The 17,396-nt window shown below is 35.3% G+C and overlaps 2 protein-coding genes and 1 long non-coding RNA gene across 5 annotated transcripts; all 3 read left to right on the top strand.

Annotated features, from left to right (window-relative positions):
- The first annotated feature begins 516 nt into the window (after positions 1-516).
- Positions 517-3,352, top strand: LOC147568559 (uncharacterized). Of its 3 annotated transcripts, XM_086654971.1 has the most exons (3): positions 627-866; positions 1,410-1,566; positions 1,652-3,352. In XM_086654971.1, the coding sequence occupies exon 3, from the start codon at positions 1,659-1,661 to the stop codon at positions 3,162-3,164; it is 1,506 nt and encodes a 501-aa protein (XP_086511097.1). In that variant the 5' UTR covers positions 627-866; positions 1,410-1,566; positions 1,652-1,658; the 3' UTR covers positions 3,165-3,352. The 3 variants fall into 3 exon arrangements, with proteins under 3 accessions (XP_086511095.1, XP_086511096.1, XP_086511097.1); XM_086654969.1 differs by having other exon boundaries at positions 517-866; positions 1,410-3,352; XM_086654970.1 differs by having other exon boundaries at positions 521-866; positions 1,321-3,352.
- A 3,136-nt stretch (positions 3,353-6,488) lies between these two features.
- Positions 6,489-8,585, top strand: LOC147568558 (wound-induced protein 1-like). The gene is made up of 2 exons (XM_086652957.1): positions 6,489-6,512; positions 7,785-8,585. Exons 1-2 carry the CDS (start codon positions 6,489-6,491, stop codon positions 8,331-8,333), a joined length of 573 nt encoding a protein of 190 aa, XP_086509083.1. The 3' UTR covers positions 8,334-8,585.
- A 4,021-nt stretch (positions 8,586-12,606) lies between these two features.
- Positions 12,607-15,162, top strand: LOC147568557 (uncharacterized). The gene is made up of 2 exons (XR_015231063.1): positions 12,607-12,893; positions 14,582-15,162. It is a non-coding gene; the product is annotated as an uncharacterized LOC147568557 (long non-coding RNA).
- The last annotated feature ends 2,234 nt before the right edge of the window (positions 15,163-17,396 follow it).

Here is a 17,396-nt window from a genome sequence, read left to right as displayed (position 1 = left end):
AGGCTTATTATTTGAGTATAGATATTAGCGAGTTTCTCAATCATCATTAATTGGTTGTCTATGGCACCGTTCGAGGGTCTCGGACCCTTCAAGCTCAAAAAGTAAGACATAAAGCAAATCTAAGTCAACAAAGAGGTAGAAGAACCCTTTTGTTGTAGATATCTAGGACATAATAAACAAATCAAAGACATCAAACTCTTTTGTTGTAGAAAAGAAGAAGAAAAAACGAAACAAGAACAACAAATCTGTCTCAAATCCAAAAGCAAGATCGGATCTTCAAACTCCAGAGCCCTGGGTTTCTCTTGCAAGATTTTTGAAGAGACGGAAAGTAGAAAGAGAAAGAAGAAGAAGAAATGAAGAAAAGTCAAGGGGTGCACTCTGAGACCCCCAAGAGCAATTTTGGGTCCGCACGGGGGCGGCTACAGGCGGAGGCCCCAAGAGCAATATGGGTGCGCCTATAGACGCACTCTCACTAGTGTTCACGTCATAAAATGGTAAATGAGGTTTTGTTTTCTCACCCACGTTATAGTTTAGTGAACCAAATCCAAACTCCAACTTCACTACTCGTGGCTGGAACTTCCCCTTGACGGTTACTTATGAAGGTCCTCCTATCTGTTTGTTACTTTGCCCACTTTTAAAAGTTCTCTCCTATCTATGCACTGGTATCTTGTCTAGTTAAAAGTTTGTGCTAATTGATTCCTTCAATTCAACACTGGGAACCCAAAAAAAAACCCTAGAAAACATCTCACCTCTTTCTGTATTCTGGACACACTGACCTTGAGTTTTTGCAGACACACCAAGCTTCTTTTTCATGGATTTATATCAAGAGTCTCATCCTCTTCAGTACATTCTCTTTTCAAACAGAGGTAAGTTATCTTTCTGAGTTCAATTTTAGGGTTTCGTTCTTCATTTTGATTCATGGGTTGTTCAGATATCTCCATTTTGATTCATGGGTTGTTCAGATATCTTCATTTTAATTCTTTCTTGCTTTAAGGGTCTTCTTTTTTTTTCTTCAGTGTTATTGCTCAAAAGCTACGATGTTATATGATTCTATTAGGGTTAAAAAAATGAGATTTAAATGTATTCAATTTCACTCTTTGAGATCGACCACAGAGGTTGGATCTTTTTGAGTTCTCGTCTCCACTGTCCACTATTAGGTCTGATAAAATTTTGGCAAGGTTTTGATGCTCATTTTCAACTGTATCAGCCGAGACGAAATCTAGTTATTTTTAACAATGCCTTCTGATATTTAGGGTCATGTACAATTTCAATTGATATGGTAGTAAGATTTATATAACTCTCTTGTTTTGGGATTTGCAGCATATGACAAATTAGAAGTGATTTGTTGTACTGGGTGCTTGGAAACAGTGAAATGCAGTTATTCATTGATCAGTTTCTTTAATTTGTAGAGACGGAGCCGTGATTTTGCAGTTATTGCATTTCCTAGCAACGAAATCAGATAACATAAATTCGATTCTGAAGACATGGCTTCTATGGGTAATGGAAATGTGAAGGAAGTAGTTCATGAAGAATTAGAATCAGGAACAACTTCTGTTGATTCTGAAGGTAAGAATCGAAATCCTCTTAATGTTTCAATGTCTCAAAAGGAACTATTGGATCAAACAAAACCTCGTAGTTTATTGCTGGACAGGTTAACTATGCTGCCTATTATAGTTGGATTTCAAAAACTTAGTTCAATTTTGCCAAATTTTGCTTCACCTTCTGCCAAGATCCGGTGTTTTGCTAAGAAAAGGGACGACATTTCACGTTCAGTTCCTTCTTCTTCGAGTCATGGTCTTCGTGAACGTCTAAGTGTTTCGTTTCGGAAAATTCACTGGGAGACCTTGAAGAAAGCTTTTAGTGAATGGATCAGAAATCCGATGAATATGGCTCTTTTTATGTGGATTCTTGTTGTTGCTATATCAGGTGCTATACTGTTCTTGGTCATGACAGGTATGCTAAATCATGTCATACCGGAAAAATCTCAAAGAAACATTTGGTTCGAAGTCAATAATCAAATTCTTAATGCACTTTTTACTCTTATGTGTTTGTATCAACACCCGAAACGATTCTACCACCTTATACTTTTAATTAGATGGAACCCAGAAGATATTTCTGCACTTAGAAAAATTTACTGCAAAGATGGGACGTATAAACCTCACGAGTGGGCACACATGATGGTAGTCGTTATTCTACTTCATATTAACTGTTTAGCTCAGTATGCATTATGTGGTTTGAACTTAGGGTTCAGGAGATCGGAACGGCCACCAATAGGAGTCGCCATTTGCATCTCAGTTGCCATTGCTGCACCTGCAATTGCCGGTTTATACACCATTCTTAGTCCTCTTGGAAAGGAGTATGAACCAGAATCAGATGAGGAAGCTCAAAGCGAGATTCCATTAACCGTTAGTAATAAATTAAGTCATGTTAGGCCTAATAGACTTCAGAAGAAGTTCTCATTTGCGTCAAGAGGAGATGAAAGGGTAATTGAGAACACACCCGAATGGAGAGGGGGTTTATTTGATTTTTGGGATGATATTTCTTTGGCGTATCTCTCATTTTTCTGCAGTTTCTGTGTCTTCGGATGGAATATGGAGAGACTAGGATTCGGAAATATGTATGTTCATATTGCTACTTTTCTTTTATTCTGTTTCGCCCCGTTTTGGATTTTTAACCTTGCTGCACTAAACATCGATAATGAAACTGTTAGAGGGGCATTAGGTATAACCGGAGTCATAATTTGTGTTTTTGGTTTACTCTATGGAGGATTTTGGAGAATCCAAATGCGGAAAAGATTCAACTTGCCAGGGACTCAATTTTGTTTTGGTAATGCAGCGGTTTCCGACTGTTCCTATTGGCTTTTTTGTTGTTCATGTTCTCTTGCTCAAGAAGTTCGAACAGCGGATTTTTACGAAATTGTTGAAGATAAGTTTTACTTAAGAGAAATGAATGAGAACGATCAGTCTGTGTTGTCTCCTTTGCCCCAAGAAGATGGATCTGTTCAGGACAAATCGCTCCGAAGTTCACTACTGGAGAGTAGCTCGAGTCCACCCAAAAGTCAGACATTGAATTGTCCGGGGCCGAGCCCTGATCGACTCACTGGTGAACAGAATGTTATTATGGCACCACCGCTTCAGTCCTCGATACGGAGAGAAGATAATTAGACACGGCGGATTGGAGCCCTTTATATTCTAAGTATATTTTAGCATGAATTTCTCTTGACTTGGATAATGTAATACTTCCACAGTTTCTCATTTATGTTTCATAGCTGTAGTTTCTGTTTTACAAGATTTCCTATATGTAGAAAATTTTGAGCTTGAATCAATTGTATATTTATAACATAGTTGGGAAACTTTGTGATGTTCCTACTCTCTCAATCTTGAGCTTTAATCTCATTTATAACATATGAAGATAATTTTGAGCTTTAATCTATTGTGGTTTCATGAGATGCTTCTCTCATGAAACCACATGAGAGAAGCATTTGATGCACCTGATTTAGGGTTTTCGGTGTTAGATGGAATAGTGGTTGTCGAATTGACCAAATTATCAACTAGTTTTTTTCCATGTTAAGTTAGTTGTGCTTGGAATGACAAGAAGAAAAACGTTTAGATTTAAGAAAAGAACAAGTTAGTATTAATCAAGTGAAGATAAAAGGGAACGTAGAGATAATAAAGCAAAATGAGCGAGAAAGAAAGAATTTGTTAGATTTGGATGAGAGAGGTTACAAGGGTTCACCGATTTTACACGAAAATCTAACCAAGTTTGATATAAACTAAACCAAACTAGTTCCTTGACAAGTAAAATTACTTCGAACTAGAATTTTTGTTATTTCAAAAACAAAAAGAAAATAGAATATTTGTTCTAACATTGGAGAATTGAAAGCAGGAAATTTAAGTGAGAAAGAAGTAGGTAGGGTTTGTGGCTAAATTTGAAGGAGGAGGACTTCCAAACACAGCTAATGCATCAGTGCTTACGACAAAATTAGCCCCAAAAAATAAAAGAAAATTGGAAAAGGATGAGTCAGACTAGAATGAGTCAGACTACTGATTAACGTGTGAAGCACTGAGGATCCCCTTTCTTCCCTGAATTCGGGTCTCTTTCTCTTTCATACAAATTTGATTTATAAAATGTCAAGTCAATTTTCAATTTCATCAAACATGCAAGGTGGGTCCAAATTGGACAGTTGGAGAATGACATCTTTTTTGTTGTAATGTGAGTTATTATTAGCCTCCTTGACAATGACACTCCTTGACAATGACAAACAAAACTCACTGTCTCGCCAACAAATCTTTACTTTTTGTTCCACTACTTCTCCTAAACTTTAAATTACTCATCATTTACTATATTATTACATTAGGATGGAAAAAATGTTCTATCAACTGAACAAGAACTACAATGTTCCGATTAGTAGAGAAATTTAAAAAGAACAAAAAATGACAAAAAGTATTGTCACCGTATATAAATTAGTCTTTTATTGTTCAAAAAATCTCGTTTGTTATCATGCAATCTATATATACAAATTCACACTTACACTTGAATGTAACATCTTTTAGATTAGATTTAGTAGGTTTAAACAATGTTATGCGGTTAAAAATTGGATACAGTAGGCGAGATCAATTTGTGATATTATTTTAGGGTTATTTCCCAAATGGCTCCAACTTTGTGACCAGCTTCCTGTCTGACTCCTACTTTAACAAAAATATCTATATGGTCCCCTTTTTTCTGTTTCCTTTAACTTTTCGTTACTCTCTCTCCTCCATCTGATTTTCTCTCTCTGCCACATCATTTGAGCACGCCACATCATCGTCTTCACCGGCAGGGGTCGTCGTCCGGCCAAATTTCCGGCCGGCGACCTTCAAACTCCTCTCTCTAAATTTTTTTCCCCTTTCTCTCTCTAGATCTGGTTCATGGTGAACCCGGTCTAAAGAGAGAAAGAGAAAAAAATATTTCTTTTTTTTAGAGAGAGAGAATTTTTTTTTATGTTTGAAAGTCGCCGACCGGCAACCTCTGCCGGTGAAGTCGATGATGTGGCAGAGAGAGAAAATGAGATGGAGGAGAGAGAGTAATCGAAAGTTAAAGATAACGGGAAAAGGGAATCATATGGATATTTTTGCTAAAGTAAGGGGTCAGGCAGAAAGCTGATCACAAAGTTGAGGCCCATTTGAGAAATAATCCACTATTTTATTTTCCGTGATGCAGAGCAACACAAAAACTACTATTCTTGTAGGAAAGTTGCTCGGTCTTGTTTTTTATATATATTTACACCTAAGTTTTCTAATAGAAAAAGGTTGACAACAGATGTACCGACCTGTTCAAAAAAAAAAAAAAAAAAAAAGCAGAGGAACCGATCAAAATTAGTTTTAATCCCATTAGCCAAGGCATACTACTTTTTACCTTATTAGGGTGTGCTCAATTTCAACACCAAAACTTTGACAGTAAGTTATGTGAAATTTTCCCTTCACAAAAAAAGGTTATGTGAAATTTTGAGCTCAATTTTTCGTCATGAATGAAACAGAGATCTAAGATACTTTTAACCGGTCATTCAAAGCCATTATTCTATTTACATCTAACTTTTAATTTCATGGGGACTATTCTTTTGGCAATCACAATTATTTTGAAATTAGATTCTTTTTTTACACTTTTGGTTAACTCTGCTGTTCATGTTACTCGAGGCAAAGAATTTAAGGGTCTGTTTGTTACTTGTAATAATCAATTGAGGAAATTGATTTTCGAGTGTTTGATTTCATTGATGAAGTATGAAACTGAAAAAAGAAAAAGTTGGAAAAAGATCAAAAAATTTCCCTCCCTCCACATGTGAAACGGTTTTCACTCCTCTCATCGAGCGCTCTCTCTCCTCCCGCTTATCTGACCTTCCTTTCTCTCTCAAATTTTGGGTCTCTGTCTCTCTACGAGCATCTCTAATGCAACACTCAATCTTAGAGACTTTGATGCCACAAGGAACTTTCCCTTAAAAACTCTCTCCAATTTGCATCTCCAATGCAACCCTCAATTTGCATCTCTAAGATGATGTGGAGGTAATTAAATACAAATATCTCAAGAAAACACTAATTCTTGAGCGTCTACTTGAGATATCTCTAAATGCCTAACTCGCCAATTTTTTTCGTGTGGACCAATAGATATCAAGTCTTCATAATTTTCAAAATAACTAATAATTTGTTTACAAAAATAAATACGCCACTTAAGTAAATAAAATTAGTTTAAAGTTTTGGATTGGAGACATACAAGAACTGAAGATCTCTATTTTCGTCACTTAAGAATGAAAACCTCAATTGGATTTTGACACGTAAGACTAGTCAATAGAGATTTTCTTGAATTTTGAATTGGAGATGCTCTAAACTCTCTTTACTCAAAAATTTTCTTAACACGTGAAATAATTAACTAATTACACTCGGAAATTCTAATTGATCCTTCATAAACAATTAGAAGAAAAAAAAATTGATTCTTCAAAAAACAAAGACAGTTAGAAAATGGTTATCTTAAATAAAAAAAAGGTTATTTTCCAAATAGCCACAACTTTGTGACCAACTTCCTGCCTAGCCCTCTACTTTATCAAAAATACCCAGATGTCCCCTTTTTTCAGTTACCGTTATAACTCTGTTAACTAGTCATCACTTCTCTCTCATCTCCTCTCTCTGCCACCTTATCTTCTCGCCACCTCATCGTCTTCACCGGCGAATGTCGCCGGCCGACAAATTTTTCGACATGCGACCTTCAAACGTAAAAAAATATCCTCTATCCTCTCTCTAATTTTTTTTAAAAATTATTTTTTAGAGAGAGAGAGAGAAATTTTTTATGTTTAAAGGTAGCTGGCCAGAATATTGGTCGGCCGGCGACATTCGCCGGTGAAGACGATGAGGTGGCGAGAAGATGAGGTGGCAGAGAGAGGAGAGGAGATGAGATGGAGGATAGAGAAGTGATGACTAGTTAACGGAGTTATAACGGTAACTGAAAAATGGGGTCATCTGGGTATTTTTGATAAAGTAGAGGGCTAGGCAGGAAGCTGGTCACAAATTTGGAGGCTATTTGGGAAATAACCCAAAAAAAACAACTAAAATTCCAACTGAATCATTTTGCAGAAGCCTTTCGATTCTTCAAAACTGAAACGAAGAACTAAACTTCATTTCTTCTTCAATTCCATTTAATCATTTTTTTGCAACCCTTTAATCATAAACAAAAAAAATTGAAAACTATCAAATGTCTAAACCCATTTCAGTTTTTCCCAAAATTCAAAAAAGAACCCTATATCAATTTCTTTTTATATCAAGATGTACATAATTGTTGGGTTAATTTTTTTTATGTGTAAAGAAAGTGGCAACATCAATAACACCGGGTGCTTTTAAAAATTTTCCCCAAATTTTATTATCTCATACCAAAGGGTTAAAAATGTATTTCTAATAAAGAAGTCATTTTCTTTTCCTAGGGAAAATAATGATTTCTCACTCAAATACTATCACATGAACCAAACGCACCTAAGAAACGATGTAAAAGACCACTTGAATAATTCTAACCGCATTAAATTTGAAGAAACGGTCAAAAAGAGGTTGCTTTGTTTGACCACTTCTTAGATGCTTATTTTTACTCTTGAAAACCAACCTTACAAGTCACCACACCCATATGACCTTATCACTTTCTCTCTCCAACTTCTCCTATAAAACCAAACCCCCCTTTCTTCATTTTCCTACTTACCCTCTCTCTTTCCCCCCTTCTCCTCTCTCGACCCCAAATCTCCCTCTCTACTTTCTCTCTCTATTCTCTCTCACTAGGGTGTTCTGCCAGAACTGGCTAACTTACAGGAAAGACTGGAGGAAGAAGATTTAAATATAAGGGTCGTTCGCGCCCTATATGAAGCCCTAAGCACTCAAGACGTTGACACCGTCCACCGGCTACTTGCTTCCGATCTTGAATGGTGGTTTCATGGCCCTCCTTCTCACCAATATATGATGCGATTATTGACTGGTTCTTCTGAATCCAACGGCTCATTTCAATTCTTACCTATTTCTATAACTGCTCTCGGTTCTACCGTATTAGTTGAAGGTTGTGATATCAACCGTGAGATCTTCTGGGTACACGCTTGGACGGTCACAGATGGGATAATCACCCAAGTCAGGGAGTACTTTAATACATCCCTTACGGTTACTCACTTTGGTAACTCTAATCGATCTACACCGTCCGTTTCTCCTTCATCATCTACATCTACACCTTCCACGTCAGCCTCATCATCTAGGTCTATCTCTCATTGCTCTCCTCTTTGGCAGAGTAGACTTTCTAATAGTACCGGAAAGTCCATGCCTGGATTTGTCTTAGCAATTTGATTTCCGGGGTGTTTTAGTAATTTAAATATTATATATATATATATATAGGTGGAAATAAAAGTACTCAGCCTTAGGTTTCCTGTGTGCTGTTGTACTGTATCGCTTGCTTGTATTTGGTTAAGGGTGTGTTTGGTTTGTTGTGTGGTTTTACTTTGAAGTTGGAGAAGATGGGGAGTTACTTGTACTCCTCCTATCTTGATGTCACTTTGTTATGCTGTTTTGATCATATAATAAAAAAATATTATCTCACTATTTGTTTTCTCTTGTTATTTGGCTGCACTTATTTCTTTTTTCCATAAAAATTATTGGACCAAGAGAGTGATAATATGTATACCTCTAATAGAAAAAATTAGAGTTCCAACTATACTATTTCTAAAATGACTAATACAACATTTTAGAAAAAATGTTGAATCAATTTTGATTCCGGTAATAAAATGAGACTAATTTTATTAAGTGGTGGACTAAACTAAACGTCTAAGCCCAACAGCACCAATCTAAGTCGATAGGATTTCACGCAGTTGATGATATGTAATATATATAACAAAATTATGGATTTATTTGACAGTTATTTGCATTGTGTGGCAAATGTCATGATTCATTGACAAGTTATACTGTCATGTGGTTTTATATAAAAATGTTTTGTATTGTAAATGATTGAAAAATACTACATAATCATGTTCACACAAACATTACACGAAGTCCACTATCTTTTGGTGCAGCGATTGGACATCCCTCTTAAGTTCATGAGGTTGTGAAATCGAGTCTCGGTGGAAACAGTTTACTATCAAAATTTATCTAATGTAATTTAGTCAATGTATAAAGTAAGTAATATAATAAATTTGTCGGACTTTAGGTCTCTTTCATGTTGTCGGGCTTTAGGCCTTTCATGTTGTCGAGCTTTAGACATCTTTCATGTTGTCGGACTTTAGGCCTCTTTCATTATGGTTTAAATTAGGCGGTTATCGTGCTTATCACATCTTCATGATGTATCAATGCCTTATAACGACTAACGTAGATCGTAGTCGATTCCTCTAAAAAAGTATAATAATTTGCAATCAGTTGCATCAATCATCAATCAATCAAACTCAAACAAGTCAAATTAAATTCAACCAAACCACTTAAGGGAAGGCTTGGTTGGTTTGGTTTGGTTAGGATTGATTAGCTGGTTGGCAAAGGACTGGCATCTACTGAATTCAAAAACCAAATTATACAAAAATACAGATCACTTATTCAAAATTTGGTTAATGGCTTCAGGTAATGCGGATGGAGACGATAAAGAGAGAGTTTACTGTCTGGTAATGTGGATCGAGACGGGCGGAGGTGGACAAAATATTCCAATAGTTGAAAGGAAACCAAATATTTTTTGTGAGAGAAAGTTTAGACCCACACCTTAAGAGTGTAGGACTTTCCCCACGTGTGAGGAGCCAAAGATGATCTACTTAATAGACATTCACCCAATCACATTGTCTCAACTCTCAGCCAGTCATTGCATACCAAAAAAAAAAAAGCTCCCAATCAATGGTTCCATGACCGACCTGCCGGTTGTGCGCATGGAAGGTCTATGTTCAGATAACTATTGCAAATGTAGATAGATCTCTTTTTTTTGTTGAAAAATGTAAGTGGATCTTGAAATTTTTTTATATTTCAACCCTTTATATTCAAGTACTAATACATAAGAAGACAGGTGTCACTATATGTTTGGAATCCCGTCAGTAAATTTTGTTTGATTTACATCAAATTTATATTAGAACAGACTTTGTTGAAGTTGACAATTAAACACATTCAAATATCATATTACAAAAAAGACGATGTAAATGAGAGTTATATGACAGAAGATTGTGGTGAAAAAAGGGAACTAAGGGAGTGAAGGGGTCCGGAAGAAGAGAGCAAAGAAAGAACGAAGGGGTTCCTTAGAGAGGAGAAGAAATGTAAACTATTTTTGGAGAGATTAATCCTATTTTTCTTTTGTTAAAAAATTAGTCCTACTTGTATGTAGGTTTTTTTTGTCAATAGATACACTATAATACTTATCGAGCATTCCTATTATATATCCGAGGAAACACGCTAAGTCACAAATTTAGTCAAAATTCAAGTTGTTTAAAGATTTCAATTTTGTTACATTTTCACTTCAACTATGGTCAACTAAAAGAAAGGTAACTCGCCTGCAGCCAAATTTTTTTCTCAATCGGGTCATATTTGAAGAAAATTAAGAAAAATTTCTTTCAAAGATTATTTTATATATCTAATAGAAGTGTTCCAAAAACAGGAAATGGAGTAAATAGTTTCACCATAAAAATAGAAATAATTATACAAGGACAAACAATTATAGGGTCTCGAAGCTTCCTTGATTTATTGAAAAGATTCTAAAACAACAAGAAGAAATAAGTGGTGGCAGTGGAAGGAAAGTTTTTATTTTTTTTTTTGTTGAACTACAGTGGAAGGAAAGTTGGAAGGTGGTCTACAAAATCATTTTCTTGTGAGTTGAGAGAGTGAGAAGAGAGAAAGAATGGATCCCACTCCCACTAAATGTCTAAATTCCTGTTAAGATGTCAATTTTTTCCAAATAATTCCATTATTTTGAAAAACACAGTGGGTCATTCTTTCCACGGACGTTTATTGGTTGGTATTTCAGAATCATTCGTTAACTAAATCGAATTATGTAACTAATAAAGTTTTTCAACTAAACCAAATCACTCATATGGTGGTTAGGTACAAATCTTAGCAAATTGGTTTGGTTATAGTTTCCAATTTTCCCCTTTGTCACAATTTGGAAGCTTGAAATTAACTAATTTGGGGAAGTTAGTTTTTAAAAAAAATTAATTTTTTTTTAGTATAGACGCTACATTCAGGTTAACTACGACTCTCCGTATTATGTAAATAGTATTCCTCAAAAAAACAACAAAATCATCTGAGACGATGTGGTGAAATACAACAAATAATTAAAATGTTTTTTCTTTGTTTTAAAGTTAGTTATTTTGATAATCATGGACTAGGTAGTATAAGTCGACATTTTTATAAAAGAAATGTGAGTCTAAATCTGTATTATATATCTATAATACACAAAGATTAGCTAATCAATCACTAATTATGTGTTAAAGTGGTGGAGTTGGCAAGAATTATTGAATTAAAAATAATAAATAATGAAATAAATAAAAATAAAAAAGAAATAAATATTGAGTTTTAGGTGTACTTTGATGAGTTGGAATAGATATGTAGCATTATTCGAGAGCAAAGATGATTGAAATCAGTAAAGAAGATCTTAAATCGTGTTATAATGCGTTGCCACTTTTGTTTTAAATAGGTTTAAATGTTGGTTTAATCAAGAAAATAAATTAAAAATAATTGATAAAGATTTATGTAATTGTTCCAAAATGATTTAGGTAGTGTAGTGGTTTACAAAGCGTTATAATAAAATCATATTACCGAAACTTGGGTACTGGCTAAAGACAAGCGATAAGACAAGTCGCAAACAAAATTAGCTTAAATTGTATTGTATTTGGTTAAGGGTGGATATGGAGCTTCCATCCTTATAATAGTAACCCTAGTCGAGAACCTAAAATGACATTATTTTGTCATATTCTTTGTATCATTAACTAGATTGGGTATCAATAATTATTTTCGGTTTTTATAATTTCAAACCAACCAAAACTTTATGTCCCAATCAAGTCCTTAAAAAGAGTGAGAGTAAGAAAGAATATGTTAAATTTGGATTAGAGAAGGAGAATGTTGCTCCAACTTACTAAAATATAAGGAATAATAACAAAGTAGATGTTGATTCTTTTATTCAAATACTAAATTTAATGTCTTGTTACCACTAGTTGCTTTTATGTTTCTTTATCATTTTCCCACTTACAAGAATACATGGTTGGGTGATAGCATATCGCAAACTTGTGTATGCTATCATCACTAGGTTTCTTTCTTTTAATATGCTTACTACGTATGGATATCCCCGAGTGATATCGTAAGCGGTGACTAGGTTTCTTTCTTTCGATATTCTTACTTATACATGGATATCCCCGAGTGATATCGTAAGCGGTAAGCCAAACGAGACTCGGATAACTAAATGTGGTCAGTACAGAAAAACCCAATCAAATCTGTAGAGGTTATATAGTTTGTTATATTAGTAGTGCCTTGTAACACCCCTATTTTCTATATATATCACATTAGGTGAAAATAACCAAACTCTTGGTCAATTTGGGGTTGGGCCTAATATGAAGAGTAAGTTAGTGTGGGCTTGAGCATCATAAAATAGAAGTGAGTTAGAAGGAAAACTAGGGTTGCTTGAGTTAATTACATAAAAAGGGGTCTAGAGCTCTTTTTGTAGATCTAGAACAAAACTTAGAGAGAGAAAGAGAAATGGTATTCTTTGGAGAAGATTTTGAAGAATAAGTTGAAGAAATCTATGTATTGTTTATGTTATGGTTAGTATATCTTCTTAATCTTCAACAAGCCACTCTTAGTAAATGAAGAATCGATAAAGAAGAAAAGAGGTAGAGATGGAGTTCTCTAGAGAGAGAAAGGGGCATGATTGTAGTCTTGATGTCATCTAAGGCAAAAGAGGTAGATTTCTTATCTCCTAATTCTTTTGTAGGCTTTTTCAATTGATTCCATGATAGATTTAGTATTGTTAATCACATAAGTTCTATAAAGAATGATTGAATGATTTAGATATTAGTTCTATCTTGAATTCCAAAAAATATCTATATAGGACAATGTTTTGGTCTAACTTCAAAATTAGATCTGGATTTATTGGTAACGAATCTTGGTGTCTATCTTATATGGTTGGAAAGGTCTGTTTGTTTACTTTCTAGTGGTTCAAACGGTGAGTTAATTGGAGTTCCGAGCGAGGAGTTACAATAGTTTTTGTACGAGGTGTCAGAGCAGTCCCTACTGTATTTCTGTCTAGATTAAAAGTAAATCTGGTACTGATTGGTAATGAATCTTGGTGTGTATCTTATATCTTTGGAAAGTTCTGTTTGTCTACTTTCTAGTGGTTCAAACGGTTACTTAATTGAAGTTCCGAGCGAGGAGTTATAATAGTTTTCGTACGAGGTGTCACAACAGTCCATACTGCATTTCGGTCTAGATTAAAATTAGATCCGGTATTGATTGGTAATGAATCTCGGTGTGTATCTTATATGGTTGGAAAGGTTTGTTTGTCTACTTTCTAGTGGTTCAAACGGTGAGTTAATTGAAGTTCCGAGTGAGGAGTTATAATAGTTTTTGTACTATTTGTTGATACAATCTCCAATGAGCGAATTGATTGAGATAATTCACATGGTTTCTATTCTTTAAGCAATGTATTTCCTAGGTATATGATACCTTATATTGGTGAGTCTATATTTGTTAACTATTATTGTTATTTGTTTGTTTGAGGTTGTGATCCACGTGGGGATCTATTATGAGCATCATCTATTTTGACTTGCCATGTGTTGTTGGCTTGAGTGGTTTGATGAACTTGTTTGTAATTCTGTATTAGTGCCAATGTTTGTGGCGTGATGCTATTATGATTGTATGAAGCTATCATGTGTGTGATGCGATGGATGTGATGGAGGGTTGAATGAGTTTATGTGGTTGGTTCGACCCTCTCTACCGAAGGTGATGTAGGTATGGAGCGTATGGGGTCGGCGCTAACACAATGGATGACCTTGTGGGCCACACTCTCATTCGACTTATGTTTGTTGTATGATGTTATTATGTGTGTGATGTGATGGAAGGTTGTATGAGTTTATGTGGTTGGTTCGACCCTCTCTACCGAAGGTGATGTAGGTATGAAGCGTATGGGGTCGGCGCTAACACAATGGATGACCTTGTGGGCCACACTCTCATACAACGAAGACACCAACTTGTCATATCATTCGACGAGAGTTGGATGATTGTGTCTTTGGCATAATGTTTTGTTGACTTAATCGTCAAGTTAGGGTTCTATAAAGGTCTATCTTGGTGAATAGTGTGATCTTTTTATACCTATTGAAAAAGATAAAGATTATTATCACGAGAGTTAATATTGGATTAGAATACGAGGACGTTGAAAGCCTAATAACCAAGAACATAAATTACTAATTTCTACATGCGTGTGGTAAATCTCGTGGTATTATGTTAGTTGTCACGTTAAATTGTAGATAACGCCAATAATGAATATGAATGAAATACTTCCTTGATTGGGGATTGAGCTTGCCTACCCGAGACTTAGGTTTGAGGAAATCTACTGCAGTTGGGTTTTAACCCAGCTATTTCGTTTTTTTCAGGTATTGATTGTGCACTCATGGTAGGCGTCGCTCGTGGATCCAGTTTGAAGGTCTCAAATCTTCGATTTCAAGGCGGCTTGAGATTTGGGATTTGGGGCGCTACATGCCTATAATTAACTTAGCAGATTCCTATCTGAGCCCTATAAGTTAACTCACCTTTGAGCGCAACTTGAACTGTACTAGGATCTATATTACCTTGGCTAGGCTTTTACTAGGCTGAGTCAAATATAGAGTCCGGGCTGGTCGGCGAAGTATATATCGGGCCTGCTCCCAAGTATTTCTAAAAAATCCAAACTGGGTTGTGCCAATATGGGCCACCAAAAGATCACGTTTCTCATCCTTTTCTACAATGTATCACAAAATAACGTAAATGTCACGGTCAGTTGCAGTCAAATAGATGTTTTAGAAGATTAAATATGAGCAATTGTTGCTTTTAAAGGGTCAAATATAGTAGTGTATATAGAAGGAAAGTCTTGTGTAATGCAAAATGCAAGCAGGGTTTGGGGAGTAACAATTTATTAGAGCGATAAAATAATGTGGGTGATAACTCTTAGAGCGATAAAATAACCTTTAGACACAAACCGTCTGTTCTTTTGTATATGACATCACTATGATTATATATGTAATATAATATAACATATATCATAATAGTTCAATATGATTATGTATTTGTATGTACATGAGTATATATACACATGACATATCGACATATCGTAATACTCATATGATATCGCCAACAAGTGGTAGCTTAGTTGGTTAGGTCATCTACTATGCCATTTAGTTTTGTCGGACTTTAGGCCAGCAGTAATTCGGTTATTGTGTTTATCACATGCCTCATGGTCCAGCCTTGCACATCTAAATGGCAGGTGGAGCGACTCGAGCATGTCTTAAATGGGTCGGTCTCGGGCCTGCCCAAATGACTGTTGGCTTCGGGGCCTACGGTTCGATTCTTGACAGTCTAATAATATAACAATACCAAAATATATAAATATAAAAGCGAAAAACTTATCTTGTTTTATCGAGGCGAGTGGTCACTCTTTCTTTAAGACAATCATGTCCCCGCAACGGTGCTAACGGTCTACGGACATTTATCTCCCAAGATACAACGATCACGTCATATAGAAAGAAGCACTACAATTCTATATGCTCCATCGAACTATCCAGTTACTATGCTCTCAAAGACGACTCTAGATGACTCGACTATTGTCTTTAAATTTATAACTAAAAGTTGTCCAAAAAAAACTTATATAAAAGAGAAATCAAATGGTGTATTTATAGAGTTAGTGGTGACTCTACAAATTCACAAGATGCCTTTCCATTGGGTTGTGTCTCCCATAACTTGTGTCTTTTCACAAGTAACCATTGCATATAATTTCGTCATATTAAAAATTATTTATTACATAAGTAATTTTCCAACAATCCCCCACATGAGTGAAATTACCAACAAAAGACAGACGACTTACAAACAAATGACAGACAAACAAACAAACATACATAAATATGAGGGCATAACAGGAGATATCATGCATCGGGAAAGATAGCTTTTGGCCTTGACTCTTCCGTAGTGAATAGATATCGGGTTTACAAGGACCTTAGTGAACTATGTCTTGAACTGGGTCCTATGAACTGTAAACCGATGCAGTAGCTATCACACATGATACTCCTTGTAACCTTCCGTTCTCGGTTGTGTTCATTTCGGCCTTGAACATTCTCGGATTTCATGAGCGCTTTAGAGAAGTCGGCCATTACGACCTTCTCACGGAACCGGCACCAGTTCACACTCATATAGGTGATCTCCTATTAACGGTATCCTGTAATACCCCACTTAGAAAACAAATTTCTAAAGTATAGGAATCATTAAAAGATAATCTTATCCTCACTTATTACAGGCAACACTGATTCATCCTAGGAATGGGTAAGAGAATACTCTCTATCAGTGTTACTGGCGAGTCAGTATATAACTTCAGTTTCCCATTGAACCTAGATCTTGGGATCTCCAGTCAACTAGGTTGGGTTTCCGTTATGACTTTACTCATTTACTTTAGGCAATAATCCCATTCCCCTTGATGACAATTGCTCGTTATTGACACACCATTACTAGTTGGATCCTGTTAGGTTGTCATTCAACATATATACACGAATAATTGATTCATACTATCAAATTGTATAGAGCAATCGTTATATGGTAATACTATGTCGACGCATATACCATGACTTACCATATTCCATTTTGAATATCCTCCAAGAAATTTATTTTTCTTATGTTATCTATGTCAATTAACATCTGTTATATGGATTTCGACACACAGACTAAATATTCATTTAGTTGTATTAATTGAATTATTGTTCGCAGTAAGCAACTAATCAAGAATTGTATCTTATATACCCGTTCATAAGCTTCCAATTACATTATTTAGAACTCTCTATCAATACGATTTCAGGGTATAACTTTTTCTTAAATTTTCAAGTGTTTGCTTAAAATCTCATTTTTCTATGTTCTATATAGAATGAAGAGATGTGTAGTCTTAATAAAGTTTCCTCAAAGATAATGTAAAACAGTGTTTACGACAATTTCCATTTTGTACTAGGTCGGCCGCCCTAGTCCCAAATTATTACTCTTTACATTCGAGTCGATCGACTTTAATTTTAACTAAGAGATCTACCTCTTAATCATATCTTCGAAGTATTCTTATAGTCTCACTAATAAGAATTTGAGCACATAAAATTACCTTTGTAATTACACCCCCTTGTATTGATATAGCTTATGAAAGCATTTTTTAGAGTTATACCCCCACATTAAATGTGAACACGATTA

Source organism: Eschscholzia californica, unplaced genomic scaffold (genome assembly GCF_041429995.1).
Source record: "Eschscholzia californica isolate CP2 unplaced genomic scaffold, dmEscCali1.0.p SCAF_1, whole genome shotgun sequence".
NCBI lineage: Eukaryota > Viridiplantae > Streptophyta > Magnoliopsida > Ranunculales > Papaveraceae > Eschscholzia > Eschscholzia californica.
The sequence above is the reverse complement of the archived record's forward strand: the minus strand, read 5'-3'. Positions and strand labels throughout refer to the sequence as shown.

Bases quoted from the DNA above. Each gene is read 5' to 3' on its own strand.
- LOC147568559 (XM_086654969.1), top strand. From the start codon at position 1,485: ATGGCTTCTATGGGTAATGGAAATGTGAAGGAAGTAGTTCATGAAGAA.
- LOC147568558 (XM_086652957.1), top strand. From the start codon at position 6,489: ATGGTTATCTTAAATAAAAAAAAG. The intron at 6,513-7,784 runs GTTATTTTCCAA...CTCTCTCACTAG, and splicing joins TTATCTTAAATAAAAAAAAG to GGTGTTCTGCCAGAACTGGC.